Source organism: Leucoraja erinacea, unplaced genomic scaffold (assembly GCF_028641065.1).
Source record: "Leucoraja erinacea ecotype New England unplaced genomic scaffold, Leri_hhj_1 Leri_107S, whole genome shotgun sequence".
Classification (NCBI taxonomy): domain Eukaryota; kingdom Metazoa; phylum Chordata; class Chondrichthyes; order Rajiformes; family Rajidae; genus Leucoraja; species Leucoraja erinaceus.
In genome coordinates, this window is record NW_026575319.1 from 96232 (window position 1) to 122797 (window position 26566).

At 46.3% G+C, this 26566-nt stretch overlaps 1 protein-coding gene across 2 annotated transcripts in view; it reads left to right on the forward strand.

The window, feature by feature from the left end:
• Window positions 1-231: 231 nt before the first annotated feature.
• The window catches only part of LOC129715258 (uncharacterized), a 28706-nt gene continuing 2371 nt past the window's right edge, over window positions 232-26566 (forward strand). The window contains exons 1-8 of one of the 2 annotated variants that reach the window (XM_055665115.1): window positions 232-712; window positions 6644-6913; window positions 10950-11066; window positions 11168-11269; window positions 17199-17327; window positions 19965-20045; window positions 24596-24703; window positions 25721-25791. In XM_055665115.1, coding sequence (XP_055521090.1) covers window positions 451-712; window positions 6644-6913; window positions 10950-11066; window positions 11168-11269; window positions 17199-17327; window positions 19965-20045; window positions 24596-24703; window positions 25721-25776 — 1125 coding nt within the window. In that variant the 5' untranslated portion in view covers window positions 232-450 and the 3' untranslated portion in view covers window positions 25777-25791. The remainder of the gene's footprint in view (window positions 713-6643; window positions 6914-10949; window positions 11067-11167; window positions 11270-17198; window positions 17328-19964; window positions 20046-24595; window positions 24704-25720; window positions 25792-26566) is intronic. The other variant, XM_055665116.1, reaches the window with a different exon arrangement.

A 26566-nucleotide genomic window follows, 5' to 3' on the forward strand; every position in this document is an offset into this window, starting at 1 on the left:
GCTCCTATACTTGAATCCACAGTGCATTGGCTAAAGCTAACAGGGAGTTCGCTTTCTTTACTGCCTAAGGGCACCTGCATGCCTACCTTATGGAGAGAAGGCAGGTACGGGATACCCTGAGTCTCGCTGATCTCCATGATTTCCCAATCGGTGAATGGTGCATTTATCGAATAGTCCGAATTTCCCTCTTTTGCCTGCACCTAAAATGGATAACCTCTATGAAGGTTATGGTGTAGTCAGTGATACGGTGCTGCCCTGCAGGGCCAATCAATTACTTCCAATCTTCTCTGAGCACTGATTGTGATCCACAGGTTCACTGCAAAATGTATTAACATCTGTGATGATTTGTTTCTTGTAGTTTACTCAGTATTCAATCAAGAGGAATCGACCGGAGTAACATATGTTTCTGCCATCCGTTTATCCAATGTTACGTTGGTGGGCTACACTGGCATGCAGCTTGAATCTGGAACCACAATCACCTGGTCAGTTCTACATCCTTCTGTACACAGTGTCATTTTGGTTCACACCTTTGGGACAACCGACGTCCACTATGGTGACTTCTACCAGCTCCGTGTCCTGTACAACATGACTACTGCATCTCTCCAGTTGCTAAATGCAGATCTGGCAGACAGTGGGATTTATGAGACTCTCATATCGTACCCTGGCTTGGATGGAAAGAAAAGTCACTATCACAGCATTCTTTACATTCAGGGTAAGTCAATGATCAACCATTTCTCAACTGTGGCAAGAGGGACAATATACAGTATTCCACATGCCTGTGCTTTCCCTTTCTCCCTCTCTTTCTCTCTCTCATATTAATGATCTGGATGAGGGAATTGAAGGCAATATCTCCAAGTTTATGGATGACACTAAGCTGAGGGGCAGTTTTAGCTGTGAGGAGGATGCTAGGAGACTGCAAGGTGACTTGGATAGGCTGGGTGAGTGGGCAAATGTTTGGCAGATGCAGTATAATGTGGATAAATGTGAGGTTATCCATTTTGGTGGCAAAAACGGGAAAGCAGACTATTATCTAAATGGTGGCCGATTGGGAAAGGGGAAGATGCAGCGAGACCTGGGTGTCATGGTACACCAGTCATTGAAAGTAGGCATGCAGGTGCAGCAGGCAGTGAAGAAAGCGAATGGTATGTTAGCTTTCATTGCAAAAGGATTTGAGTATAGGAGCAGGGAGGATCTACTGCAGTTGTACAGGGTCTTGGTGAGACCAGCCATGATCATATTGAATGGCGAATGGTGCAGGCTCGAAGGGCCGAATGGCCTCTACTCCTGCACCTAATTTCTATGTTTCTATGTCTATGTTTCTCCCTCTCTCCCTCTCTTCCATCCTCTCTCTCTCTCTCTCCTCCACCTGGCAGAACTTGGCCTCACCCTCAACACCACTTCAACCCTCACCCTGAACACCGGCGTTCCACAGGGCTGTGTGCTGATCCCCCTCCTCTACTCCCTCTTCACCTACGACTGCACACCTGTACATGGTACTAACACCATCATCAAGTATGCAGATGATACAACGGTGATTGGCCTCATCAGCAACAACGATGAGCTGGCCTACAGGGAGGAGGTCCAGCACCTAGCAGCATGGTGCGCTGACAACAACCTGGCCCTTAACTCCAAGAAGACCAAGGAGCTCATTGTAGACTTCAGGAAGTCCAGAGGCGGCACGCACACCCCCATCCACATTAACGGGACGGAGGTGGAACGTGTTTCTAGCTTCAGGTTCCTGGGGGTCAACATCTCCGATGACCTCTCTTGGACCCACAATACCTCAACTCTGATCAAGAAGGCTCACCAGCATCTCTTCTTCCTGAGGAGACTGAAGAAAGTCCATCTGTCTCCTCAGATCCTGGTGAACTTCTACTGCTGCACCATCGAGAGCATCCTTACCAACTGCATCACAGTATGGTATGGGAACTGCTCTGTCTCCGACCGGAAGGCCTTGCAGAGGGTGGTGAAAATTGCCCAACGCATCACCGGTTCCTCGCTCCCCTCCATTGAGTCTGTCCAAAGCAAGCGCTGTCTGCGGAGGGCGCTCAGCATCGCCAAGGACTGCTCTCACCCCAACCATGGACTGTTTACCCTCCTACCATCCGGGAGGTGCTACAGGTCTCTCCGTTGCCGAACCAGCAGGTCCAGGAACAGCTTCTTTCCGGCGGCTGTCACTCTACTCAACAACGTACCTCGGTGACTGCCAATCAACGTACCTCGGTGACTGCTAAATGCATTTTGTTGTCTCTGTACTGTACACTGACAATGACAATGAAATTGAATCTGAATCTGAATCTGAACTTCTCTTTTGACTCCTGACTTTCTCCAAGGTAAAGATGTGGCCAAGGGTACTTGCATGGGCCCCAGCTCTGGCTTCCATCGAACAGTCCTTGTTCCAAACACACACACTGGCGCCTTCTCTATTGTTCCTCCACTATATCGACGACTGCTTCCTGCACTCATGCAGAAGTCATTAACTTTATCACTAACTTCTACCCTACCCTCAAATTCACAGACTCTCTCTGAAACCTCTCTCCCCTTTCTTGATCTCTCTGTCTCCATCACAGAGGACAGACTGACATAGAAACATAGAAACATAGAAATTAGGTGCAGGAGTAGGTCATTCGGCCCTTCGAGCCTGCACCATTCGCCATTCAATATGATCATGGCTGATCATCCAACTCAGTATCCCGTACCTGCCTTCTCTCCATACCCCCTGATCCCCTTAGCCACAAGGGCCACATCTAACTCCCTCTTAAATATAGCCAATGAACTGTCCTCAACTAACCTCTGTGGCAGAGAGTTCCAGAGATTCACCACTCTCTGCGTGAAAAAAGTTCTTCTCATCTCGGTTTTATAGGATTTCCCCCTTATCCTTAAGCTGTGACCCCTTGTCCTGGACTTCCCCAACATCGGGAGCAATCTTCCTGCATCTAGCCTGTCCAACCCCTTAAGAATTTTGTAAGTTTCTATAAGATCCCCTCTCAATCTCCTAAATTCTAGAGAGTATAAACCAAGTCTATCCAGTCTTTCTTCATAAGACAGTCCTGACATCCCAGGAATCAGTCTGGTGAACCTTCTCTGCACTCCCTCTATGGCAACAATGTCCTTCCTCAGATTTGGAGACCAAAACTGTACGCAATACTCCAGGTGTGGTCTCACCAAGACCCTGTACAACTGCTGTAGAACCTCCCTGCTCCTATACTCAAATCTGCTAGCAACCTCTATCTGAACTACATCTCTTCCCGTCCTGCCTCTTGCAAAGACGCTATCCCCCATTTCATTGCCTCCGTCTCCTCTGCATCTGCTCCCAGGATGATATTTTCCATTCTAGGACATCTGACATCACCTATTTAGTAAATGTGGTTTCAACCCTGCTGTTGTAGATGGACCCCTCTCACCACTCGCTCCCCCTCCTCCCAGGGGAAACCAGGATAGAGTTCCCCTTGTCCTCATTGTTCACCCCACCAACCTCTGTAAACAACACGTCATTCTCTGATCTTTCCACCACCTCCAACGTATGCCCTCCCTCGTTCATCCCTACCCACCCAAACCACCCCTTCCCCGGGTACTTTCCCCTGCAACTGCAAGAGATGTGACAACTATCCCTATACAAACTCCCTCGCCTTCATCCAGGGAACCTGGCAAGACAGAAGCCTCCCTCCCAAACTCCCACAATCACTCTGAAGAAGGGTCCCAACACAAAATGTCCGTGTTATCCATAGATGCTGCCTGACCCACTCAATTGCTCCAGCACTTTCTGTCTTTTTTTGTAAGTCAGCATCTACAGTTCCTTGGTACACAAAATTGCTGGGGAAACTCAGTGGGTGCAGCAGCATCTATGGAGCGAAGGAAATAGGCGACGTTTCGGGCCGAAACCCTTCTTCAGACTGATCTACTCCATCTACAGTTCCTTGTTTCTCTTTTAAACATGTCAGTGTACCTGCGCCCTTGAGCATCTGAGAAAATTTGGCATATCCTCAAGGATTTCTTTCGAACTTCTACAGATGTCCTTTTGGAATTATTCTGATAGGTTGTGGCAACTGCTCTGCTCTCGACCTCCTGGCTGTAGTGGACACAGTCCAGTCTATAATAGGCTGGTCACTTCCTTGCATCATCCATCTTCACGATGCATCACATCAGGAAGGCTCTTAGTATCATCCAGTCTGCCTGAGACCCTGATCATTCCCCTTTCAACAGACAATAGGTGCAGGACTAGGCCATTCGGCCCTTCCTTTTGAGAGAAGATACAGGAGCTGGAAAGTCCTTGTGAACAGCACTTTCCCCACTGCTATTAGGCTCCTGAACCAATCGACCTTTCATTCACTAACCTTCCCGGAGTTGGTGCCATGTACTATTACGCAGGCAGATGGGACCAGTGTAGATGGGGCTTCTTGGTTAGCATGGATTAGGTGGGCCGAATGGCCTGTTTCTATGTTGTATGACTATGACTATATTTTAACTTCCTCATTTGGTTATTCTGGTACATGGTACGTTCATTTTGTTTTACACATCTTCAGATTGCACAACAAACTTTGCATTGTTCTGCTGTTTTTCACTTGTTTATTCAATTCAATTCAATTCAACTTTAATGTCATGGCACAAATACAAGTATGAGTACAACGAAATGCAGTTTTGCGTCAGTCCGTAGTAGTTGTACATAAAGAAATTTAAAAAATAGAAAGAGAGAAGATACAGAATCATCAACAAATACAGAATAATTAAACAATGGGGACGGAGAGACTGGAGAAATCTATCGTCGGGACTCCGAGTTCAGCAATGTGATTGTGTTGTTGTAGAAGCTGTTCCTCATCCTACTAGTACGTGACCTGAGGCTCCTGTACCGCCTCCCTGATGGGAGGAGGGCAAACAGTCCATGGTTGGGGTGTGAGGGGTCTTTGATGATCTTCCCAGCCCGTCTCAGACACCGTTTTCGGTGGAGGGCATCCATGGCAGGGAGCGGGGCACCGATGATGCACTGCGCGGTTTTCACCACCCGTTGTAGTGCCTTCCTGTCCGCAGCAGTGCAGCTGCTGTACTATACCGTGAAGCAGGTGGTCAGGATACTCTCTATGGTACAGCGGTAAAAGTTGGTCAGGATCCGGGGGGACAGGTGGGCTTTCTTGAGTCTCCTCAGGAAGTATTATAGTATGTGTCATTATGTATACTGTGTACGTTATAGCTTAATGCAAGCAAGGCTCCTTATTGCCCTCTGGTGTATATCTGAATCTGAATTGTAGTAAATTGTCGAGCTCTGAAGAGTGTTGTAGAAAACAGAGGGACCTGTGGTATAGATGCATAGTTTCCTGAAAGTGGCAACAGAGATGGTGAAGAAAGATTGGCCATTCTTGCCATCATCGGACGGTACTGAGTATAGGAGATAGAAGCAAAAAGCTGGAGTAACTAAGCGGATCGGACAGCATCTCTGGAGAAAAGGAATAGGTGACGTTTTGGGTCGAGACGCTTCTTCAGACCCGAAACTTCACATATTCCTTTTCTCCAGAGACACTGTCTGACTCGCTTAGTTACTCCAGATTTTTGTGTCCATCTTCTGCAGTTCCTTCCTACACATATTGAGTACAGGAACTGGGAAATCTTGTTGCAATTGTAGAAGTCGGTGTGGTGAGGCCACACTTGATTATCATGCACAGTTCCGGTCATTTGCCCTTTTGGAAGAATGCCATTAAGCATAGATATGGTGGATGGTACAATGTTTTTTCCCTCTCTAACCCCTCTTAGAAACATAGAAACATAGAAATTAGGTGCAGGAGTAGAGGCCATTCAGCCCTTCGAGCCTGCACCGCCATTCAATATGATCATGGCTGATCATCCAACTCAGTATCCCGTACCTGCCTTCTCTCCATACCCTCTGATCCCCTTATCCACAAGGGCCACATCTAACTCCCTCTTAAATATAGCCAATGAACTGGCCCCAACTACCCTCTGATCCCCTTATCCACAAGGGCCACATCTAACTCCCTCTTAAATATAGCCAATGAACTGGCCCCAACTACCCTCTGTGGCAGAGAGTTCCAGAGATTCACCACTCTCTGTGTGAAAAAAGTTCTTCTCATCTCGGTTTTAAAGGATTTCTCCCTTATCCCCAAGCTGTGACGCCTTGTCCTGGACCTCCCCAACATCGGGAACAATCTTCCTGCATCTAGCCTGTCCAACCCCTTAAGAATTTTGTAAGTTTGTATAAGATCCCCCCCTCAATCTCCTAAATTCTGGAGAGTATAAACCAAGTCTATCCAGTCTTTCTTCATAAGACAGTCCTGACATCCCAGGAATCAGTCTGGTGAACCTTCTCTGCACTCCCTCTATGGCAATAATGTCCTTCCTCAGATTTGGAGACCAAAACTGTACGCAATACTCCAGGTGTGATCTCACCAAGACCCTGTACAACTGCAGTAGAACCACCCTGCTCCTATACTCAAATCCCTTTGCTATGAAATCTAACATACCATTCGCTTTCTTCTCTCCCCCCCCCCCCCCCCCCCACCCTCTTCTCTTCCCCTCTTCTCCCTCTGCTCTCTTTCACTCTCTCTCTCTCCGCTCTTCTCTCTCGGTCCAATATGTAAAGTAAAGTTTTATCAATACAAGTTTCTTTGTTGCTTTTATCTGTTCTTTTTTGATGCAGAAATGTTGAAAGTGCCTCTGATAATCCAAACTCGAATTGACATTAATCAGATTATACGTCTGAAATGTATTGTGAAAAATGGGGAAACAGACACAATTTTATGGTTGAAAAGCGGCGTAGCTCTGCGTAACAGCAAGGTTTATAAAATATCACCCAGCAACAGAACAGTGAGTTTTAGCAGTGCTCGTGTCGCTAACTGTGAAACATACACTTGTGTCATCAAAAACAAGATCAGCGAGAACCACAGATCCCATGTACTTCTAATTGAGGGTGAGTTTGCAATCGTCTACTTCTTATTACGGGTGAGTTTAACAATGGTCCAAGTGAACTATTTGTGTGTTGGATAACTCACAATATTCATGCTCCCGCACTGTTACATTTTCAAGCCTTTTATATCTATGGTGCTGCAATTTGGGAGGTCAACTATAAGAGGTAAGTATAGAATAAAAGCAGAACCTTTTGTAGCATTGAGGTAACCAGGGATCTTGGAGTCTTTAAGGAAGACATAAATAATTTGCCAGAAATAGCAGGGGACCGCGGGTCAAAGGAGTTGGAGGAATTGAGTGAAATCCAGGTTAGCCGGGAAGTGGTGTTGGGTAAATTGAATGGATTAAAGGCCGATGAACCCCCAGGGCCAGATAGGCTGCATCCCAGAGTACTTAAGGAAAGTAGCTCCAGAAATAGTGGATGCATTAGTAATAATCTTTCAAAACTCTTTAGATTCTGGAGTCATTCCTGAGGATTGGCAGGTAGCAAACGTAACCCCACTTTTTAAGAAGGGAGGGAGAGAGAAAACGGGGAATTACAGACCAGTTAGTCTAACATCGGTAGTGGGGAAACTGCTAGAGTCAGTTATTAAAGATGGGATAGCAGCACATTTGGAAAGTGGTGAAATCATTGGACAAAGTCAGCATGGATTTACAAAAGGTAAATCATGTCTGACGAATCTTATATAATTTTTCGAGGATATAACTAGTAGCGTGGATAGGGGAGAACCAGTGGATGTGGTGTATCTGGACTTCCAGAAGGCTTTCGACAAGGTCCCACATAAGAGATTAGTATACAAACTTAAAGCACACGGCATTGGGGGTTCAGTATTGATGTGGATAGAGAACTGGCTGGCAAACAGGAAGCAAAGAGTAGGAGTAAACGGGTCCTTTTCACCACAGAGCCTTGTATCACTGCTGGTATATGTATATGGCAGGATGTGGAGTCACCATTTGTATCACAGCTGCTGCTGATATATGTATATGGCAGGATGTGGAGTCACCATTTGTATCCATGCATGCAGGTGCAGCAGGCAGTGAAGAAAGCGAATGGTATGTTAGCTTTCATAGCAAAAGGATTTGAGTATAGGAGCAGGGAGGTTCTACTGCACTTGTACAGGTTCTTGGTGAGACCACACCTGGAGCATTGCGTACAGTTTTGGTCTCCAAATCTGAGGAAGGACATTATTGCCATAGAGGGAGTGCAGAGACGGTTCACCAGACTGATTCCTGGGATGTCAGGACTGTCTTATGAAGAAAGACTGGATAGACTTGGTTTATACTCTCTAGAATTTAGGAGACTGAGAGGGGATCTTATAGAAACTTGCAAAATTCTTAAGGGGTTGGACAGGCTAGATGCAGGAAGATTGCTCCCGATGTTGGGGAAGTCCAGGACAAGGGGTCACAGCTTAAGGATAAGGGGAAAATCCTTTAAAACCGAGATGAGAAGAACTTTTTTCACACAGAGAGTGGTGAATCTCTGGAACTCTCTGCCACAGAGGGTAGTTGAGGCCAGTTCATTGGCTATATTTAAGAGGGAGTTAGATGTGGCCCTTGTGGCTAAGGGGGTCAGGGGGTATGGAGAGAAGGCAGGTACGGGATACTGAGTTGGATGATCAGCCATGATCATATTGAATGACGGTGCAGGCTCGAAGGGCCGAATGGCCTCTACTCCTGCACCTAATTTCTATGTTTTCTATGTTTCTATGAAAGAAGCAACACAGATAGTTTGATCAAGAAGGCATTTGGCATACACATATAACAGTACGGTGCAGGAATAAAACACACCCTTTAGCCAACAATGTCCGTGCCAAGTTAAACTAATCTCTGGCAGCAGACAGTTCGTATATCTCCATTTCCCGCATGTCAATAAGTCTATCTCAAAAGCCTCTTAAATGCCTCTATAGTAGTCTGCCTCCACCACTGCCCTTGGCAATGTGTTACAGGCACCCTGACCTCTGTGTAAAAAGAACCTGCCCTGCAAATATCCTTTAAATGTTCCCCCGCTCACCTATCTATGCCTCTCATTTAAGAGTGTTCAATGATTACAGATACCATATACTGTAAATGCAGCTCCACCACCGACTCTCTGTCAAGTAGTGGTCCACCATCTGCTTTATACTGGGCTAGATTACAAGAGTGCACTTGAACTCTCCCCCGAAGGTCCCCCTGAAAATATGCCGCCAATCTCAAGCTCATGGGGATCAACCTCTGCGGTTGCTTGTCTCTGGAACTCTCAGCTTGACCGGAGCCAGCAGGTCTGTTCCCATAGCCAACTTCCATGGTCAACTTTGTGGTCCGGTTTCCCCCCCCCCCCCCCCCCCACCCCCCACCCACACACCCCCACCCCGCCCCCGAGGCCATGCCCTCTGTTAGTCCAGCAAAGGGGTTATCAACAATATAACACAACAAAGCTATGGAACAAAAGGTGCCTGAAAATGGGTGGTGGACCTGTACATCTATCAGGCCTCCCCTCATTCTCCAACTCTCCAGAGAATGCAAGCCGGGTTTTTCCCAACCTCTCTGTAGCCACCACCCTCTAATCCAGGCAGCGTTCAGGTAAACCCCTTCTGCAACCTCTCCAAAGTCTTCATGTCCTGGCTACTCTCCAGTCCTCTGCCACCTCACTTGTTGCTCGAAGAGATGTAATGATATTTATCAGTGATCTTCTCTTTTGCCTCTCAATAAGCTGGGGTAGATCCCATCCGGCTCCAGGGATTTACCCACCAATCTCTTCAGCAGCCTCCACTGCCATTTCAACTTTAAACAGCCCTAGCATGTTAGTATTCCTCACACTGATCTCACGTAACTCCAGTCTGAAGAAGTGTCTAGACCCCAAACGTCAGCCAGTCCTCTCCATAGATGCTGCCTGACCCGCTGAGTTACTCCAGCACTCTGTGAAACGTCACCTATCCATGTTCTCCACAGATGCTGCCTGACCCGCTGAGTTACTCCAGCACTCTGTGAAACGTCACCTATCCATGTTCTCCACAGATGCTGCCTGACCCGCTGAGTTACTCCAGCACTCTGTGAAATGTCACCTATCCATGTTCTCCACAGATGCTGCCTGACACACTGCCATGGTGCAGCACATTCTGATCTGAATGTTAGATAGAGCTCTTAGTGCTTGCGGAATCAAGGGGTATGGGGAGAAGGCAGGAACAGGGTACTGATTAGGGATGATCAGCCATGATCACAGTGAATGACGGTGCTGGCTCGAAGGGACAAATGGCCTACTCCTGTACCAATTAGAAACATAGAAACATAGAAATTAGGTGCAGGAGTAGAGGCCATTCGGCCCTTCAAGCCTGCACCGCCATTCAATATGATGATGTGTCCTGTGCCCAACTATCCTGAAGGTTACACAGGCCAAGATATATGTATCACCCCCCCGCCCCCCACCGATGTTGAGCGTCTACCACTCTCAACAATCAACGGATGTCGTGAAATGCTCCCCACCTATTGGCACAAGGGACTTTTAACATCTAGTCCTGTGTATTTGATTCATGGCTGATCATCCAAGTCAGTATCCTGTACCTGCCTTCTCTCCATACCCCCTGATCCCCTTAACCACAAGGGCCACGTCTAACTCCCTCTTAAATATAGCCAATGAACTGTGGCCTCAACTACCCTCTGTGGCAGAGAGTTCCAGAGACTCACCACTCTCTGTGTGAAAAAAGTTCTTCTCATCTCAGTTTTAAAGGATTTCCCCCTTATCCTTAAGCTGTGACCCCTTGTCCTGGACTTCCCCAACATCGGGAACAATCTTCCTGCATCTAGCCTGTCCAACCCCTTAAGAATTTTGTAAGTTTCTATAAGATCCCCTCTCAATCTCCTAAATTCTAGAGAGTATAAACCAAGTCTATCCAGTCTTTCTTCATAAGACAGTCCTTCATAAGACATATACCAATTGTCTATGTATCTATGATATTTCCTGGAAATCCTTTTAACCAGTAACCTGACGGCCAGAATCAGCTTTCCGTCAGTTGTGATGTAAGTTTGTAAACTGTATTGAGACTGATTGTCATTTCTTGCTCCAGGATTGATGGATCTCCACCAATATTCGTTCGTGTTGTCTGTTCTGTCGCTGGTCAGCACAATAACAACCTTTTGTGCATCGGCCTTCATCATCTTTTATGCTCTGGGTGCTTACCGAGGTAACAGGTGTATCTTTTATACAAACTCATTGTATCAGACAGTTGTGCATTACACGTGGCTGATATGTTGTGAAATGAGAACTATCTGTTTGTGCCTCCAGTTCACAAGCGACATGTACAGCTGACAGCTCTCTTCGTCTTGTTCCAGCTCATCTCCTTCGTCTTCTTACTTGTGGCGTCACTCTTCTGTCTGGTTGATCCAAGTAAGTGCTGCAACGTCTTTGTACAACATTCAAGATTCAAGATTCAATTTATTTGTCATTTGGACCCCCTTGAGGTCCAAACGAAATGACGTTTCTGCAGCCATACATTACAAACAAATAGACCCAAGACACAACATAATTTACACATACATCCATCACATCGCTGTGATGGAAGGCCAAAAAAACTTATCTCTCCACTGCACCCCCCCCGATGTCAGAGTCAAAGTCAAAGCCCCTGGCTGGCGATGGCGATTGTCCCGCGGCCATTAAAGCCACGCTGGGTGGTGCGAGGTCGCACACCGGATCTTGGTGTTAGAGCCCCCGGCGGGCGCTCGCAGAGTCCCGCGGCCATTCCAAGCTGCGCAGGGCAGTGATGTAGGCCCCGCTCCAGGAGCTCTTCAACCCCGCAACTCGGGCGGGAGAAGTCGCCGTTGCGGGAGCCCTGAAAAGTGGTCTCCCTCCAGGGACCCGCGGGCTCCCGGTGCCGCCGTCCGCCAGACCCGCAGTTGCAGCCTCCGAATCTCCAGAGGTCGGGCCGCAGCAGCAGCAGCGCTCCACCACCGCTCCACCCGCTCTGGACTCGGCCAGCTCCGCGAGGTGAGGTGAGTCGTCGGCACCAGAGTCCCCGGTCTTCCTGTTGGAGGCCGCTCCTCGTTGCAGCCCCAACGACAACGGAGACCCGACAAAGAAAAGGTCAGGTCTCCCGTGCAGGGAGAGATTTAAAAGTTACCCCCTCCCTCCCACCCCACCCCCCCCCCCCCACACACACACCCCAACAAAAAATAACAAAAACTACATAGAAACATAGACAAAAAATAATAAAAACGCAGACGGGCTGCAGAGGCCGCTGCTGACGACAGTCGCGCCGCCTACCGACACCAAAATGTCTTTACATTCTCACAACAGCCTCATTTATTTGCCATCCATGAGATAGAGAGTGTCCCTTGGTCTAGCTGAGATGCATGTCAGTCCACACATTGAACTCGTCTGGGAGTTTTGCTGTGTTGTGCTTGTTTTGATGGAGTGGGGCCAAATGCCAACTTGCACTTAGAACTAGTCTGCCCAAAACGTGTTGGTCTCGCAGTAAGATATCCATCAGTGAATGTTACCGACTGGCCCGCTCCACACTAGAAGTACATGCTAGCGACACATGAAGCTCGGTGCAGCCAAAACCAAGGAGCACAGTTCAGGGTCCTGCTGCTGGATAATGGGAGGCTGGTGTGCTGGAGTAACTCAGCGGGTCAGGCAGCATCTGTGGAGAACATGGATAGGTGATGTTTCACAGAGTGCTGGAGTAACTCAGCGGGTCAGGCAGCATCTGTGGAGAACATGGATAGGTGACGTTTCACAGAGTGCTGGAGTAACTCAGCGGGTCAGGCAGCATCTGTGGAGAACATGGATAGGTGACGTTTCACAGAGTGCTGGAGTAACTCAGCGGGTCAGGCAGCATCTGTGGAGAACATGGATAGGTGACGTTTCACAGAGTGCTGGAGTAACTCAGCGGGTCAGGCAGCATCTGTGGAGAACATGGATAGGTGACGTTTCACAGAGTGCTGGAGTAACTCAGCGGGTCAGGCAGCATCTGTGGAGAACATGGATAGGTGACGTTTCACAGAGTGCTGGAGTAACTCAGCGGGTCAGGCAGCATCTGTGGAGAACATGGATAGGTGACGTTTCACAGAGTGCTGGAGTAACTCAGCGGGACAGGCAGCATCTGTGGAGAACATGGATAGGTGACGTTTCACAGAGTGCTGGAGTAAATCAGTGGGTCAGGCAGCATCTGTGGAGAACATGGATAGGTGACATTTCACAGAGTGCTGGAGTAACTCAGTGGGTCAGGCAGCATCTATGGAGAACATGGATAGGTGACGTTTCACAGAGTGCTGGAGTAACTCAGCGGGTCAGGCAGCATCTCAGATCGAGACCCTTCTTCAGAATCTGACAAGCCACAAATCTGTGTTTGGTGAATACTGCCACAGAGGGTAGTTGACTGCCACAGAGGGTAGTCGAGGCCAGTTCATTTGCTATATTTAAGAGGGAGTTAGATGTGGCCCTTGTGGCTAAGGGGATCAGAGGGTATGGAGAGAAGGCAGGTACGGGATACTGAGTTGGATGATCAGCCATGATCATATTAAATGGCGGTGCAGGCTCGAAGGGCCGAATGGGCTACTCCTGCACCTAATTTCTATGTTTCTATGTTTCTATGTGCTATTTGTCCTGTTATTGGATGTGGCCTTTGGATCTTGTACATACATTAATGTGGACAAGTGTGTGATGTTGCACGTTGGGAGATCAGATGTATGGGGAAAGTATATCATAAACCAAGCGCGGACCCATTGGGCTCGTTCTCCCAACGCAATATTTCACCACTCACCCATAGCCCCCAACTACGCAGGTACGGCAGATGGGTTCCCGCTGTGACACGAGTCATGGCAACCCTCCCCCATCTCCGCAGGCGCAGCCGGCAAGTGGGAGCGTGCCTGCAACCTTTTAAAAGTTTAAAATGGCAACAACTTGTGAAATATAAGATCAAAATCAAAATAGGACGTACGTGGTAAATGGTAGGGAATTGAAGAATGTAGGTGAACAGAGGGATCTGGGAATAACTGTGCACAGTTCCCTGAAAGTGGAATCTCATGTAGATAGGGTGGTAAAGAAAGCTTTTGGTGTACTGGCCTTTATAAATCAGAGCATTGAGTATAGAAGTTGGGATGTAATGTTAAAATTGTACAAGGCATTGGTGAGGCCAATTCTGGAGTATGGTGTACAATTTTGGTCGCCTAATTGTAGGAAGGATGTCAACAAAATAGAGAGAGTACAGAGGAGATTTACTAGAATGTTGCCTGGGTTTCAACAACTAAGTTACAGAGAAAGGTTGAACAAGTTAGGGCTTTATTCTCTGGAGCGCAGAAGGTTAAGGGGGGACTTGATAGAGGTTTTTAAAATGATGAGAGGGATAGACAGAGTTGATGTGGACAAGCTTTTCCCACTGAGAGTAGGGAAGATTCAAACAAGGAGACATGACATGAGAATTAAGGGACTGAAGTTTAGGGGTAACATGAGGGGGAACTTCTTTACTCAGAGAGTGGTGGCTGTGTGGAATGAGCTTCCAGTGGAAGTGGTGGAGGCAGGTTCGTTTTTATCATTTAAAAATAAATTGGATAGTTATATGGACGGGAAGGGAATGAAGGGTTATGGTCTGAGCGCAAGTATATGGGACTAGGGGAGATTATGTGTTCGGCACGGACTAGAAGGGTCAAGATGGCCTGTTTCCGTGCTGTAATTGTTATATGGTTGTTATATGGTCAATGTAAACGCATCTCACTCTCCCTCTTCAGTCCCCTCCTCCCCTCCTCCATAAACCTCCCTCTCCCTAACCTCCACCAACCCTCCTCTGCTTCCTCCTCCGCTCATCCCCTCCTCTCTCTTCCCCCTCCCCCCCTCAATTTTCAGATGCCGATCTGAAAATCGGGAAAAGCCCCAACTGTGCAAGTCAAGTCAAGTTTATTTGTCACATACACATACGAGATGTGCAGTGAAATGAAAGTGACAATGCTCGCGGACAAAAGACAAACAACAAAACAACCAAACAAACTATAAACACAATCATAACACACATATTCTTTTACATAATAAATAATGGAAGGAAAAACATTCAGTAGAGTTAGTCCCTGGTGAGATAGGCGTTTACAGTCCGAATTGCCTCTGGGAAGAAACTCCTTCTCAACCTCTCCGTTCTCACTGCATGGCAACGGAGGCGTTTGCCTGACCGCACACTGGAACAGTCCGTTGCAGGGGTGGAAGGGGTCTCTCATGATTTTATTTGCTCTGGAGTTGCACCTCCTGTTGTATAGTTCCTGCAGGGGGGTGAGTGAAGTTCCCATAGTGCGTTTGTTCAGCCGAACGCACTACTCTCTGCAGAGCCTTCTTGTCCTTGGCAGAGCAATTCCCAAACCAGATGGTAATGTTCCTGGACAAGATGCTTTCCACCGCCGCTGCGTAGAAGCACTGGAGGATCCTCGGAGACACTCTGAATTTCCTCAATTGCCTGAGGTGGTAAAGGCACTGCCTTGCCTCACGCGCAGGACTGATGAGCCTGCCCCAACTGCGGGGGAAGTGGGGGCGCTGTTTCAAGTTAATTTAAGTTTTTTAAATAATGTGGATAAATGTGAGGTTATCCACTTTGATATTAAAACCAGGAAGGCAGATTACTATCTAATTGGCGTCAAGTTGGGAAAAGGGGAAGTACAACGGGATCTTGGGGCTCCTTGTACAGAGCCCTAGTGAGACCACACCTGGAGTATTATGTGCAGTTTTTGGTCCCCTCATTTGAGGAAGGACATTCTTGATATTGAGGGAGTGCAGCGTAGGTTTACCAGGTTAATTCCCGGGATGGAGGGACTGTCATATGCTGAGAGAATGGAGCGGCTGGGCTGGGATTGTACACTCTGGAGTTTAGAAGGATGAGAGGATATCTTATTGAAACATATAAGATTGTTAAGGGTTTAGAAACATAGAAATTAGGTGCAGGAGTAGGCCATTCAGCCCTTTGAGCCTGCACCGCCATTCAATATGATCATGGCTGATCATCCAACTCAAGTTTCTATAAGATCCTCCCCTCAATCTTCTAAATTCTAATGAGTACAAGCCGAGTCTATCCAGTCTTTCTTCATCTGAAAGTCCTGACATCCCAGGAATCAGTCTGGTGAACCTTCTCTATACTCCCTCTATGGCAAGAATGTCTTTCCTCAGATTAGGAGACCAAAACTGTACGCAATACTCCAGGTGTGGTCTCACCAACTGCAGTAGAACATCCCTGCTCCTATACTCAAATCCTTTTGCTATGAATGCTAACATACCATTTGCTTTCTTCACTGCCTGCTGCACCTGCATGCCTACTTTCAATGACTGGTGTACCATGACACCCAGGTCTCGTTGCATCTCCCCTTTTCCTAATCGGCCACCATTTAGATAATAGTCTACTTTCCTGTTTTTGCCACCATAGTGGATAACCTCACATTTATCCACATTATACTGCATCTGCCATGCATTTGCCCACTCACCCAGCCTATCCAAGTCACCTTGCAGTCTCCTAGCATCTTCCTCACAGCTAACACTGCCCCCCAGCTTTGTGTCATCCGCAAACTTGGAGATGTTGCATTCAATTGCCTCGTCCAAATCATTAATATAGACACTCTAGAGGCAGGAAACATGTTCCCGATGTTGGGGGAGTCCAGAACCAGGGGCCACACACAGTTTAAGAATAAGGGGAAAGCCATTTAGAACGGAGACGAGGAAACACTTTTTCTCACAGAGAGTTGTGAGTCTGTGGAATTCTCTGCCTCAGAGGGCGGTGGAGGCCGGTTCTCTGGATACTTTCAAGAGAGAGCTAGATAGAGCTCTTAAAGATAGCGGAGTCAGGGGATATGGGGAGAAGGCAGGAACGGGGTACTGATTGGGGATGATCAGCCATGATCACATTGAATGATGGTGCTGGCTCGAAGGGCCGAATGGCCTACTCCTGCACTTATTGTCTATTATCTATTGTCTTAAATCTGTGCCCTCTAGTATTTGATATTTCCATCCTCTGACTGTCTACACTGGTAAATCTGAAACCAGAATTCATAATTTCTGATATAGATTCTGCGATATGGAACATGGCAATGAAGGATTTTGACTGAGGGTTATTAATGTTTGCAAGTTTTCTCGCTAGAGCAGGTGGGGCTGAGCTGAGAAAGGGGCATCCTTTGAATTCAGGCAGATGTGGGAAAGGGGATGAGCAGAAGCAGGGAGCTAATCCAACTGGGATGGTGTTGGGTGACTGAGCTGGCTTGTGTAGGTGTGGCCAACATATCTCACCCAACATTCAGATTGTTACTGAACATCAAACCTCACTAAAATCCTCACTTCAACCCTTGTCTTTTTCCAGACTTTTCCACCATGTACAAAGTTCTCGAAGGCTTGATATTTGTCACTGTGTTAACAATGATTGTATATGTTCTCCTGATATACCTCCAACCTGAAAACCAACTCAAAAGATCGTTTTTGTTAAAGAGATGTAAGTTTAAACCGTTACATTTAGTTTACTGCTTATTGTCGTGTCTACCGAGGTAGAGTGTTTGTGTGCTATCCAGTCAGATGGGGACTATTCATGGTTGTAAATTCTCCCCCTCCCTCTGACCATCCTGCTCCTGAGATTCTAGGGACCAGCTGGGATTAACAGAATTTGGGATAACACTCCAGAGAAATGTTCATCTCTGCACAGCATTGAAATGTTTTATTCTTTAAAATGTTCAATTGGGGACATTGTCCGTGTGTCAGCCCTGTTCAAGGATAGTGGTTTATCTCTGCCACACTTGAGTGTGTCTTTCAGTGAGGTGCTACATCTTGCTGTTTTATTGCTGTTTACCCAGGGCTGCTTTTAACATACGGATTGCCTCAGAGTGGCGAGGGTTGTGAACAGTAAGGATGTGCAACTAGATGTGCTTTGCCTCAGAACCCAGAATTAAATATGTTTCAAAAGAATTTACTTAATTATGGGCTAATAATCGGAAAAAAGCTTATACTTAAATTTTGGAAAAATGCTCCAATACCAACAACAAAAATGTGGATTTCAAACATGTTCGAAACATTACACTTGGAAGAGATGAGACTCCTCCTAGCAGGCAAAGCAGATCACTTCCAAAAGACGTGGTCTGCATTTATGGAACTATTACAAGCATAAGGTGCAATAATAAGTTATAACATAAAGGCTACCAAGACCTGGAAACGGGGGGTATAAAATAAATGTTTAATAAAAACACGGTTGGTATATCCTTTTTTGCAGAGTTTTGTGTTACAATAGAGCGATTGATTTTCCTTTCTTCTTTTTTTTCTTTTCTTTCTAGGGTCTTATTTCTTTTCTTTGCTTCCTTCTCTAATTCCTTCCCTAAGGGGTTCTCTTCTCCCAACACTTTCCTACACCTTCACGATTCTTGCTTACTTTCCTTACTTCTTTTATTTCTATCTTTTTTAAAGCTCAAAAAATGAAGTGGTACAACATAATGTAATAAGATATATGTGATGTATTAATGTGATTTACTGTACTGCTAATAAAAATAAAATTTAAAAAAAAGAAAAAAAAAAAAGATGTGCTTTGCCTCATAGCTTCAGTGATCAGGGTTCAATCCCGACCTCTGCTGCTGTCTGAGTGGTGTTTGCACGCTCTCCTTGTGACCGCGTGGGTTCCCCAGTAGTTTCCTGTCACATGCCTTGGCTCTGTGATAAGTCCAATAATAATAATAATAACTTTATTCATAAAGCACTTTAAACAACTGCAGTTGCCACAAAGTGCTGTACATGAGAACTCATGGACAAAAGTTATTACAATGACTGTGAAGGTGGTAAAACAAGTGGATAGGGTGGCAAAGAAGCAGCTCTGGTGGTATGCTTGTCTTTGTCATTTGAAGCATTGTGTATACAAGTGAATAACTCATTTTATAGCCGTATAAAACATGATTAAACCATGTTTGGAGTGTTGTGCAGTTCTGCTCACTGTATTACAAGAAATATGCAGAGGGTGCAGTCGAGATTCACCAGGATGCTGTCTAGATTAGAGGGCATTAGATATAAGAAGAGGATGAATTATTTGGAGAGTTGCAGGCCAAGGGGTAAACTGATGGAAGTTCATTAAATGATGTGAGTCAAAGATAGAGCAGACAGTCACGGTCCTTTATACCGGGTAGAAATGTTCAATTAGGTACATGGATAGGACAGGTTTGGAGGGATATGGACCAAACGCAGGCAGATGGGACTAGTGTAGCTGGGACATGTTGGCCAGTGGGGGCATGTTGGGCCGAAGGGCCTGTTTCCAAAGTTTATTGTCAATTCAATTATGCAACAGTAGTTACACAGAGGATCGAAATTACATTTCCCCATACTCCAAATGTGCAAGTAATATTAAAAACACAGACAGACAACATATCAATAAAAATAGACAATAGACATACATTATTTAAAATATTAAAATATTCACAGTGTGCCAAAATGTAGCAAAAAGCTTTGAGGTATTTTACACAGGGTGCAACAATGAGAGGTGCAATATAGAAAAAGGTGCAAATTCCGTACTGGAGACATTGAGCCAAAGTTATTTTCACAGTTTGTTTGTCTTTGTTTGGGTTTTGTTCATGGAATTTACTTAAGTGTGTTGAGTAGTCTGATGGCCTGAGGGAAAAAGCTGTTTTTGAATCTGGCGGTTTTGCTCCGCATGCTGCAGTAGCGCTTACCGGAAGGTAGGAGGGTGAACAGTTTGTGTGCTGGGTGAGTGGTGTCTTTGATGATATTGCTTGCTCTCTTGCGACAGCGAGATGGGTCTAGGTCCTGGATTGCTGGTTGGGGTGATCTGGTGATCTTCTCCGCTGTCCTCACCACTCTCTGTAGGGCCTTCTGGTCAGCAGCAGAGCAACTGCCATACCAGACTGAGAGACTGCTGGTAAGAATGCTCTCAATGGCACCCCTGTAAAAGGTCGTGAGGGTAGAGGGGGCAAATTGTATCATTCTATGACTATGAAAAGCTTGAGGACATTGCATTGAGGTGAGGAGTTGAGCAAGCACCACTAGCCTTGGCCTGGTATAACATCAGCAAGTACATTGTCTCAGGCTGAGAAAACACCGGGACTTGTATCTAACTTATGTCTTGCGATTCACACTCTGACAGATCAGCGCAACATCTTTCTGGTGTATGAAATCTGTGCCATTTTCCTTTCATCCATACCACTCTACCAGGGACAACGTTCCCGTGAGTACTGGGGTTGTGTAGAGGGGTGTGTGGGGGTGTGTAGAGGGGTTGTGTAGAGGGTTGTGTAGAGGGGGGTGTGTAGAGGGGGGTGTGTAGAGGGGGGTGTGTAGAGGGGGGAGTGTAGAGGGGAGAGAGTGTAGAGGGAGAGAGTGTAGAGAGAGAAGTGTAGAGAGGGGAGAGTGTAGAGAGAGAGAGAGGGGAGAGTGTAGAGAGAGAATGTAGAGAGAGAAGAGAGAGATGTAGAGAGAGAATGTAGAGAGAGTAGATGAGAGAGAGAATGTAGAGAGAGAATGAGAGAATGTAGAGAGAGAGAGAGAGTGTAGAGAGAGAGAGTAGAGAGAGAGAGTGTAGAGAGAGAGAGAGTAGAGAGAGAGAAGAGAGAGAGAATGTAGAGAGAGTAGAGAGAATGTAGAGAGAGAGTGTAGAGAGAGAGTGTAGAGAGAGAGAGAGAGAATGGAGGGAGAGAATGTAGAGAGAGAGTAGAGAGAGAGAGAGTGTAGAGAGAGTGTAGAGAGAGAATGTAGAGAGAGAGAATGTAGAGAGAATGTAGAGAGAGAATGTAGAGAGAGAATATAGAGAGAATGTAGAGAGAGAATGAGAGAGAGAGAATGTAGAGAGAGAGAGTGTAGAGAGAGAGTGTAGAGAGAGAGAGAGAGAGAGTGTAGAGAGAGAAGAGAGAGAGAGAATGTAGAGAGAGAATGTAGAGAGAGAGAATGGAGAGAGAGAATGTAGAGAGAGAGAATGTAGAGAGAGAATGTAGAGAGAGAGATGTAGAGAGAGAATGTAGAGAGAGAATGTAGAGAATGTAGAGAGAGAATGTAGAGAGAGAATGTAGAGAGAGAATGTAGAGAGAGAATGTAGAGAGAGAATGTAGAGAGAGAATGTAGAGAGAGAATGTAGAGAGAGAATGAGAGAATGTAGAGAGAGAATGTAGAGAGAGAATGAGAGAGAGAATAGAGAGAGAGATGAGAGAGAGAGAGAGGAGAGAGAGAATGTAGAGAGAGAGAAAAGAGAGAGAATGTAGAGAGAGAATGTAGAGAGAAGAGAGAGAGAGAAGAGAGAGAGAGAGAGAGAGAGAGAGAGAGAGAATGTAGAGAGAGAATGTAGAGAGAGAGTAGAGAGAGAATGTAGAGAGAGATATGTAGAGAGAGAATGTAGAGAGAGAATGTAGAGAGAGAATGTAGAGAGAATGTAGAGAGAGAGAATGTAGAGAGAGAGAGTAGAGAGAGATGTAGAGAGAGAAGAAGAGAGAGAGAGTAGAGAGAGAGTAGAGAGAGAGAATAGAGAGAGAGAAGAGAGAGAGAGATGAGAGAGAGAGAATGTAGAGAGAGAATGTAGAGAGAGAGTGTAGAGAGAGAATGTAGAGAGAATGTAGAGAGAATGAGAGAGAGAATGTAGAGAGAGAATGTAGAGAGAGAATGTAGAGAGAGAATGGAGAGAGAGAATGTAGAGAGAGAGAGAGAGAATGTAGAGAGAGAGTAGAGAGAGAGAATGTAGAGAGAATGTAGAGAGAGAATGAGAGAGAGAGAATGTAGAGAGAGAATGAGAGAGAGAAGAGAGAGAGAGAGAGTGTAGAGAGAATGTAGAGAGAGAATGTAGAGAGAGAGAGTGTAGAGAGAGAATGTAGAGAGAGAATAGAGAGAGAGAAGAGAGAGAGAGAGAATGTAGAGAGAATGTAGAGAGAGAATGTAGAGAGAGAATGTAGAGAGAATGTAGAGAGAGAATGTAGAGAGTAGAGAGAGAATGAGAGAGAGAGAATGAGAGAGAGAGAAGAGAGAGAGAGAATGTAGAGAGAGAATGTAGAGAGAGAATGGAGAGAGAGAATGTAGAGAGAGAATGGAGAGAATGGAGAGAGAGAAGTAGAGAGAGAGAGAATAGAGAGAGAGAATGAGAGAGAGAGTGGAGAGAGAGAGAGAGAGAGAGAGAGAGAGAGAAGAGAGAGAGAGAGAGAGAGAGAGAGAGAATGTGCAAAGAATGAGAGAGAGAATGAGAGAGAGAGAATGAGAGAGAGAGAGAGAGAGAGAGAGAATGAGAGAGAGAGAATGAGAGAGAGATGTAGAGAGAGAATGTAGAGAGAGAATGTAGAGAGAGAATAGAGAGAGAGAGAGAGAATGTAGAGAGAAATGTAATGAGAAGAGAGAGAATGTAGAGAGAGAATGTAGAGAGAGAATGTAGAGAGAGAATGTAGAGAGAGAATGTAGAGAGAGAATGAGAGAGAGAGAGAGAGAGAATGTAGAGAGAGAGAATGTAGAGAGAGAAGAGAGAGAGAATGTAGAGAGAGAGTGGAGAGAGAGAGAGAGTGAGAGAGAGAATGTAGAGAGAGAAAGAGAGAGAGAGAATGTAGAGAGAGAATGTAGAGAGATAGAGAGAATGTAGAGAGAGAATGTAGAGAGAGAATGTAGAGAGAGAATGTAGAGAGAGAATGTAGAGAGAGAATGTAGAGAGAGAATGTAGAGAGATGTAGAGAGAGAATGTAGAGAGAGAATGTAGAGAGAGAATGTAGAGAGATGTAGAGAGAGAATGTAGAGAGAGAATGTAGAGAGAGAATGTAGAGAGAGAATGTAGAGAGAGAATGTAGAGAGAGAATGTAGAGAGAATGTAGAGAGAGAGAGAGAGAGAGAGAGAGAGAGAGTAGAGAGAGAATGTAGAGAGAGAATGTAGAGAGAGAATGTAGAGAGAGAATGTAGAGAGAGAATGTAGAGAGAGAATGTAGAGAGAGAATGTAGAGAGAGAAGAGAGAGAGAGATGTAGAGAGAGAATGTAGAGAGAATGTAGAGAGAGAATGTAATGTAGAGAGAGAATGGAGAGAGAGAATGTAGAGAGAGAATGTAGAGAGAATGTAGAGAGAGATTAATGTAGAGAGAGAATGTAGAGAGAGAATGTAGAGAGAGAATGTAGAGAGAGAATGTAGAGAGAGAGAATGTAGAGAGAGAATGTAGAGAGAGAATGTAGAGAGAGAATGTAGAGAGAGAATGTAGAGAGAATGTAGAGGAGGGGGGAGAGGGTGGTGTAGAGGGGGGAGTGAGGGGAGAGTTAGCAGGGGGGTTATAGAGGGGAGACGTGTGAGGTTGGGGGGGTAGGGTATATAGGGGGGGGTGTGTGGTCGGGAGGATGTCTGGAGGGGTAGAGGGTGAGTTCGGGGGAGTTATGGAGGGGGGGTGGTGAGTTTCAGGGATGGTTATAGAGGAGGGGTGTGATGTCGGGGGGATCTGGAGGGGTGGGAGTGTTTCGGTGGGGGGGGATGGGAGGGAGGGGTGGTGAGGGAGGGTGGGTTATGGAGGGGTGGTGGGTCGGGGGGTTATGGAGGGGTGGTGGGTTTCGGGGGGTATGGAGGGGTGGTGAGTTTCGAGGGGGGGGGGGGGTTATGGAGGGGGGTGAGCTTCGATGAGTATAGAGGGGGGGGGTGTCGGGGAGGTGTCGGGGAAAGGATGTGGGCGGGGGGGAAGGGGGTTATGGTGTGGGGTTGGTGGGTTTTGGGGGGGGTTATGGAGGGGTGAGCTTCGAGGGGTATAGAGGGGGGGCGTGTCTCGTGAGGATGGGTTTCTGGGGGAGATGCACAAAGTTTCTGTAGTGTCAGCTGTTGGGAATAATTCTGTAGTGAAGGCTGTTTGCACCATCATCCTCCGTTACAATAGGCAGATTATTTTAATTTTATCCAGATATATCCTTGCATAATAATTGATGAAGTAACAGGAAAGCAGACTAGTATCTAAATGGTGGCCGACTAGGAAAGGGGGAGATGCAGCGAGACCTGGGTGTCATGGTACACCAGTCATTGAAAGTAGGCATGCAGGTGCAGCAGGCAGTGAAGAAAGCCAATGGTATGTTAGCTTTCATAGCAAAAGGATTTGAGTATAGGAGCAGGTAGGTTCTACTGCAGTTGTACAGGGTCTTGGTGAGACCACACCTGGAGTATTGTGTACAGTTTTGGTCTCCAAATCTGAGGAAGGACACTATTGCCATAGAGGGAGTGCAGAGACGGTTCACCAGACTGATTCCTGGGATGTCAGGACTGTCTTATGAAGAAAGACTGGATAGACTTGGTTTATACTCTCTAGAATTTAGGAGATTGAGAGGGGATCTTATAGAAACTTACAAAATTCTTAAGGGGTTGGACAGGCTAGATGCAGGAAGATTGATCCCGATGTTGGGGAAGTCCAGGACAAGGGGTCACAGCTTAAGGATAAGGGGGAAATCCTTTAAAACTGAGATGAGAAGAACTTTTTTCACACAGAGAGTGGTGAATCTCTGGAACTCTCTGCCACAGAAGGTAGTCGAGGCCACAGTTCATTGGCTATATTTAAGAGGGAGTTAGATGTGGCCCTTGTGGCTAAGGGGATCAGGGGGTATGGAGAGAAGGCAGGTACGGGATACTGAGTTGGATGATCAGCCATGATCATATTGAATGGCGAATGGTGCAGGCTCGAAGGGCCGAATGGCCTCTACTACTGCATCTATTGTTTATGTTTCTATGTTTCCAAGTATTATTAATTCTCAGTATTATTGACGTGTGGGTGAATGACGGATCATCTGTGCTTTTGTGCCCACAGTTAAGAATTGTGGACAGTCAGAAGAGGATGTTGTGGGGGTGGCAGCCACCACCCTGGTGATTTACCTTTATGTTGTCGGTGTGCCATTCCTCATCTTCGTCAAGTACAGTAAGTGTCCACCGCCACTCTCACCTTTACTTTCCTCCAATAATTTGTTCTGCTCACCCCCCCCAACCACCACCCCCCCCCCCCCCCCCCCCCCCCCCCCCCCCCCCCCCCCCCCCCCCCCCCCCTCCATCATTAGAGCATCACACGAACAAACCCATCAGCCCAATATGTTATTCCAAAACCAAACATGAAGCCAAAGCCATCTGTCATCCGCCTGCACAACACACATAGAAACATAGAAACATAGAAATTAGGTGCAGGAGTAGAGGCCATTCAGGCCTTCGAGCCTGCACCGCCATTCAATATGATCACGGCTGATCATCCAACTCAGTATCCTGTACCTGCCTTCTCTCCATACCCTCTGATCCCCTTAGCCACAAGGGCCACATCTAACTCCCTCTTAAATATAGCCAATGAACTGGCCTCAAACTACCCTCTGTGGCAGAGAGTTCCAGAGATTCACCACTCTCTGTGTGAAAAAAAGTTCTTCTCATCTCGGTTTTAAAGGATTTCCCCCTTATCCTTAAGCTGTGACCCCTTGTCCTGGACTTCCCCAACATCGGGAACAATCTTCCTGCATCTAGCCCGTCCAACCCCTTAAGAATTGTGTAAGTTTCTATAAGATCCCCCCTCAGTCTCCTAAATTCTAGAGAGTATAAACCAAGTCTATCTAGTCTTTCTTCATAAGACAGTCCTGGCATCCCAGGAATCAGATGAGAATCATATTCTCATAACTTTCTCAGAGAATTCCACAGATCATTAACCAATCTTCTGTGTGGCAAGTGTCAAGGCTGTTGACATAGTCCATTGTTCTATTCAGTGAAGGGTGAGTTTTGGCTGGAGTTATTGGGGATCTGGGCACTAGACCAGCTTGGAGCATGACTGTAACATTGGCAACTCTCCAGCTGTGGTAATGGACCCAGCAGCCGCATGCCGACCAATACTCACAGCTCGCTGAAGTGATAGAGGGCCGGGAAAGCCCACATTAACACAACCCTTCTCATGTTTTATTCACAGTGAGGTCGTGGAGGATTGTTCGCAGACTCAGTAGAGTACCATCACGTTTAAACTGAAAAGCTCAGAGGCAGGTGAGATTGAGTTTTCCCTTACACCTTGATGCCAGTATCAGCCCAATGGCGAGGTGCAGAGAAACATAGTAAATAGGTGCAGGAGGAGGCCATTCGGCCCTTCATCGAGCCAGCACCATTCGCCATTCATTGTAATCATGGCTGATCATCCCCTATCAATAACCCGTGCCTGCCTTCTCCCCATAGCCCTTGACTCCACTAGCCCCTAGAGCTCTATCTAACTCTCTCTTAAATCCAGCCAGTGACTTGGCCTCCACTGCCCTCTGTGGCAGGGAATTCCACAGATTCACAACTCTCTGGGGTGAAAATGTTTTTTCTCACCTCAGTCTTAAATGACCTCCTCTTTATTCTAAGACTGTGTGGCCCCTGGTTCAGGACTCGCCCAACATTGGGAACATTTTTCCTGCATCTAGCTTGTCCGGTCCTTTTATAATGTTATATGTTTCTATAAGATTCCCCCTCATCTTTCTAAACTCCAGTGAATGCAAAGGGAAAGGGAAAGTCGGCAGCTGTGTAGACAGTAATACAAGCCACAATCAAATGGCGTGAGGGGAAGTGTGGGCTGATAACACACTGCGATTAAAACACTTAGTTAAATGAAGTCTGTGATAAGATAATGAACAAGGGGAATTTGTGTTAGACTTCCTTTGGTGGGAAAGCAGACTATTATCTAAATGGTGGCTGATTGGGAAAGGGGGAGATGCAGCGAGACCTGGGTGTCATGGTACACCAGTCATTGAAGGTAGGCATGCAGGTGCAGCAGGCAGTAAAGAAA